A 5,450-nucleotide genomic window follows, 5' to 3' on the forward strand; every position below is an offset into this window, starting at 1 on the left:
ATGTTAGTTTTCTGTGTCAAAACGTTAATCTCGTCTTCGCTTCCTCAGAAATCCCAATCTTCGGCTATCTGCTTCTCTTCCAACACAATCTCCCTTCTCTTTAAATCCCGACTTCTGAGCGACTTTAGCTTCAAGCTGAACAGGATTGCGATGGATAACACTCGGGAGTTACAGACAGAGGCGTCTCAGTCGCTATCCTCGTCGGCTTCCGGTGAGATACACGTTTTAGCTGGTCCAATGTTTTCCGGCAAAGCGACAACGATCCTACGGCGGATGCTGGCGGAGAGGAGAACTGGCAGGTTTGTATCTTAAATTCCATTTTAATTTCGAGATGCATTGTCCTCAATTTTGGTTTGTTGTTGATGATTTTAGTCTCGAAATGGAAATCCATACCTTATTTATGAACGCTGAGACATATTTATAATTCTGCTCGAAATTGATTGGTTTATGATCATCTCTTATAGGGTCGTAATTCTGAAACTTGCATTGAGAGATCAAAGTTTGGTTCACATGTAACATGTTCTAGCTTTCAGGTGGAGCATCAGAGAAAGAAAGAGCAGCTGGGCTGTGTGTTACTGGGAGATTGAAAGAAGCTGTTGGGCTATTATGGCTTAGCGGGTCACAAGTCGAGCCTGATACTTATGCTATGCTGTTACAGGAATGCAAACAAAGGAAGGAATATACAAAAGGGAAACGAATACATGCTCAAATGGTTGTTCTAGGATTTGCTCCGAATGAGTATTTGAAAGTTAAGCTGTTGATACTGTACGCTTTATCAGGGGATCTTCAGACAGCTTGGATCCTCTTTCGTAGTTTGCTATTGAGAGATTTGATCCCGTGGAACGCAATGATATCAGGGCATGTGCAAAAGGGTCTTGAGCAAGAAGGGCTTTATATGTATTACGATATGAGACACCACAGAGTAGTTCCGGATCAGTATACCTTTGCTTCAGTGTTTAGAGCGTGTTCTGCGTTGGCATCGCTAGAACACGGTATGAGAGCCCACGCTGTCATGATAAAGAGCCGGATTAAGTCCAACATTATAGTCAATAGTGCGGTTGTTGATATGTACTTCAAATGCAGCAGTGTCTCTGATGGGCACAAAGTATTTGATCAGTTCTCCACCAGAAACGTGATTACGTGGACGTCGTTGATGTCTGGATATGGGTATCATGGACAAGTTTCAGAGGTGTTAAAGTGCTTTGATAAGATGAAGGAAGAAGGTTGTAGACCGAATTCTGTTACATTTTTGGTGGTTCTCACTGCGTGTAGCCATGGAGGTTTAGTTGATGAAGGCAGGGAGTATTTCGATTCTATGAAGAGAGATTACGGGATTGAGCCTGAGGGACAACACTATGCGGCTATGGTTGATATCTTAGGGCGTGCTGGTAGGCAACAAGAAGCGTACGAGTTTGTTATGAAGTCACCGTGCAAGAAACACGCTCCGGTATGGGGTTCTTTACTTGGAGCATGCAGGAATCATGGGAATGTGAAACTGCTAGAGCTCGCTGCTACGAGATACTTCGAGTTGGATCCAACGAACGGAGGGAACTACGTGGTGTTTGGCACTGGATACGCGAGTTGTGGATTATTGGATGCTGCTTCAAAAGTTAGGAGGAGAATGGAGGATGCGGGAGTGAAGAAGGATATCGGGTATAGCCAGATCAAATTACAAGGGGAAGTTCATAGGTTCATGACGGATGATAAGTCTCACAGACTCTCTGGAAAGATATACAAGAAGGTCCAAGAGATGACTTCAGTATTCATGGATGTTGACTGCTATCCTGTTTGATAGATTGGTTTGTCATCTTGTCTTTGACTCTGTGACCAAAGCAACTCGCAGTGTCTCCAACGGATGCTGTAGCAGGCTCTCTCCGGAAAATCTGTCTTGAATCAAACACAAGTTTTGGTTTTGGAGCATTAAGTTTATGCCTTTATGGGTTTAGCAGGAGAATGTGAACATTCTGATACTGACATGTATCTGAAATGGGTGTAGCAGGAGAATTGTGGTCTGAGTTTGGATTCAATAGGAGCACATTCTGATACTGAAATGTGATTGGTATTGATGGAAAACTCAAATTTTAGGCGAATGTAGATGCCTCAGGTTCTCATTAAATCGGGTAAAGTGAAGGTATCCTCTGTATTAGGCTCCGAGAAATCTGTGGGAATGTGATTATGGGTTTAGCTGTGGGAATGTGATTATGTAAAATAACTGAGAATGGTAGTCCGAGTTATATTCAATAGGAGCAAATTCATCTGATAATGGATGTGTTTAGATGTATAATGTAAACTCAATTCTTTAGAATAATACTAAAGAAGCTCTTTATTCTCATTTTAAAACTTAGTGAGGTGGAACTGGGTCAACTCTAATTGAGACTGCAGGTGGTTTAATTTCAAGATTATGTAACTCATCCATTTTTGTTGTTATCGAGTGGGAAGAGCTATTTCCCCACCAATCTCCACGAAAGCAAAGCTTAAAATCTATTTTCCCGTGAAATCGATTTCCCCATGTAATTGAAGTTCGAAATAAAAAATTCCACAAAAATCGGTTTTCAAATGATTTACTGTTTTTTAATTAATTTTTAACCGTATAAAACTGATATTAAAAATATTTCCAAAGGCAACCTTAAATATTCAAATATGAAGTTTTGTTTATTCTAAAAACAGCCTTAAAACCTCAAATTTTGAGGTTTTGAAAATAAAACCTTATACTTGAAATTTCACTATTCAAGATCTCAAATTTGAGGTTTTCAGTTTTTATTTGTATTTTAGTCATCACAATTATATATTTCATAAATATTCATTTTATTTTTTTATGTTTATCATTTTAATCCAAACAATTTTATATCTCACATATATTTTATATTCATTTGTATAAATTCTATATTTGCATATAAAATAAAATTAAAAATACTAATATAAAAGAAATATTACAGATAAAAAAATAAAGAAACTCATTTAACACTTCAAAAAAGCATTGATTGATCATATTTTGAGAGCATTATGAAAATAGTTTTGTTGAATAATTTGGTGTAATGTAATAATTTAAAATTTAGTTTGTGTATTTTAATTATTATGTTTATGTACTTTATCTTATAATGTAATGTTTGTTTTATTATAAAGTCTATAATATAAATTTAGTTAATGATATTTTTAGTGTATGTTTCTTTGTTATTTATAAAGTTATATAATTTTTAATTAATAATAATTAAAATTAAAGAGGGAAAACGACCTATTTCACTCTGATAACTATTACATAGTAACTAATCCCCCCAGAGTTTGGACCTCATCGCATATCTCCCCAATACAAAGTTTGTAAACTTTTTTCTCCTTATTTGCATTTTTCACAACGTATTTAACCAAAACCGTTGAATTCGAGGGTTTGTGAGGTAAACCAGATAGAATACCAGATTTGCTCGATACCAGGATGATTTTAAAACCCGACCAAACTTGTGACCCGACCCAGTTAACATCCGATTCGTAATCATAAAAAACCCGACCAAATGGATATTCCCAGTTCCCAAATCGATATCGACAAACCCTAAATCCCCAAATTCATCCCCAAATCCCCAAAACGCTTCTATTTCCAGGTGTTCTTATATGATTTCGAACTTTCTCAGGTCGATTACATAGGAAAACCGATTTGATAGGTGTTTTTTTGTAGATTGTGATGATGAGCGAAGAATCTGGAGCGAGTGCATCATCAGCTGGTCGAGCAAGAGGAAGATACGTCGGGGTGCCTAAGAGATGTTCGTGTGGGGAAGGAATTGTAGCCAGAATCTCTAAGTCGGACGCAAACCCATATCGGAGATATTACCGTTGTGCATTCGCCGTTGAACAAAAGGTGAATTAGCTTTGATTTCTTTTGCCATTGTCTATTATGCGATTTTGAAGCTAAATTGATTGTCATTGTTTATTATTGCTGTAGCTTGTCAATGACAATCACACTTTCAAGTGGGTTGATGAAGCATTGTTGAATGAAATTGAGGCATCAAAGTTGAGAATAGATAGACTTGAAGGCCACGTTAAAGCAAGTGCAACAGATTGTATGGAGGCTGAGAAGCACATGTATGAGAAGTTACAATTGAAGCTAGAGTCAGAGATTTCTGAACGGGTAGAAGAAAGGATTCTTGAAGCCAAATCGGATATGAAGAAATTGCTGTTGCTTGTGTGTTTTGGAGGTGTGATAATCCTTGGTTGTATTAAACTTGTGTGAAGCTTATTAGTTGTGTCTTTGTAGTTCTGGTAATTGTCTTTGGTATTATGTTTTAAGCTCATTTGGCAAACTTGTTTGAAGCTATTTGTTGGTTTGTTTCTCATGTGGTAATGGTATTTGTTTTAGAGTCACTTGGTGTATTGGTTTGTTTTTTTTTTAACTTGTGTTGATCGTATGATCCCTAAAACTACATTAAATGACTAAACAAAAACATAATCATAAGATAACCATAATATGACATAACATTAAGACAACCTCAATTGTTTATAAACCTAGACATCATGCATAGCCACAGACCACAACAGATCCGAAAAATAGATGCCAAAGAAAGAAGGTTTTATAACAGGTTCCAAAACACACACAAAACAGGTCGAAAAATCAAAGAAAACACAACCGCATAAACATCTTCATTCCCCAAGCTGAGTAAGTACTCCTTGTGAACATTCAGGCTGAGATGATGATTCACCTTGAGAAGCCTGTAAAATCAAAGAAAAAGTGACATTAGTATATAGAGAAGATGAGAGATTAGTATCCAAAAACACACAAAGAAGAGAACAAACCAATGTTTTCTTTTTATGAAACCGTGAATTGTGATTAGCGGCTCCACAAACTTTACAATGCATGACTCTTTTCAGCAATTTGTCTTTCTTCTTCACCAGAGATTCATTCTGCCATTTTCTTTCTTTTTTTATCCGCCTTAGTAACCTTATTCCGACCAGGCATATCTGGCACCACAGGTTGAACAATGGACGGTTCTTCTCCAACAGGCCAAAAACGAGCACCTCTAACTGGAATAACACCATCTGTGTAAGTATCTCTCCACATCTCAGTCCTAAACCAATGGCAAACGTAATGCTGAGCTTCAATACCCTTCTTGATCATCACACCGTATGCATGTTCACAGGGGATCCCAGTGATTTGCCATCTTCTGCAGCTACAGGTCCTCGCCGTCAAGTCAACTCGATAAGCACACCCGTGAAGTCTTAAATAATATTGCATGTTGGTAGAGGGTTGGACAATGCATTTCGAAGCATCCTCAAGCAACTCAGCTAGGTACTTACTCACATATGAAGTACAAATCCCTTGGTGGTTAATAGCTTTGGCACTTCTCTTGGCTATACGAACCATTGCTAGTTTGGCAATGGTCTCTAGCATCGGCACTAAAGCTTTATCTCTAGCTTTACCTGAAACAACAATGAAACACAACTATTAAAAAACATTCAGGTATAAACAT

At 37.5% G+C, this 5,450-nt stretch overlaps 2 protein-coding genes and 1 pseudogene across 2 annotated transcripts in view; 2 read left to right on the top strand and 1 right to left on the bottom strand.

Moving 5' to 3' along the window:
* On the top strand, window positions 1-1,792 carry LOC18028294 (annotated as a pseudogene).
* A 1,740-nt stretch (window positions 1,793-3,532) lies between these two features.
* LOC112081995 (uncharacterized protein At4g04775-like) lies at window positions 3,533-4,216 on the top strand. Its single transcript, XM_024149075.1, has 3 exons — window positions 3,533-3,590; window positions 3,665-3,844; window positions 3,929-4,216. The coding sequence occupies exons 2-3, from the start codon at window positions 3,671-3,673 to the stop codon at window positions 4,214-4,216; spliced, it is 462 nt and encodes a 153-aa protein (XP_024004843.1). The 5' UTR covers window positions 3,533-3,590; window positions 3,665-3,670.
* Window positions 4,217-4,623: 407 nt separating this feature from the next.
* LOC112081996 overlaps window positions 4,624-5,450 on the bottom strand; it is a 1,809-nt gene continuing 982 nt past the window's right edge. The window contains exons 2-3 of the mRNA XM_024149076.1: window positions 4,922-5,400; window positions 4,624-4,692 (exon numbers count right to left, since the gene is read on the bottom strand). Of these exons, the coding sequence (XP_024004844.1) occupies window positions 4,624-4,692; window positions 4,922-5,400 (548 nt within the window). The remainder of the gene's footprint in view (window positions 4,693-4,921; window positions 5,401-5,450) is intronic.

This window comes from Eutrema salsugineum, unplaced genomic scaffold (genome assembly GCF_000478725.1).
Source record: "Eutrema salsugineum unplaced genomic scaffold, Eutsalg1_0 scaffold_1, whole genome shotgun sequence".
Taxonomy (NCBI): domain Eukaryota; kingdom Viridiplantae; phylum Streptophyta; class Magnoliopsida; order Brassicales; family Brassicaceae; genus Eutrema; species Eutrema salsugineum.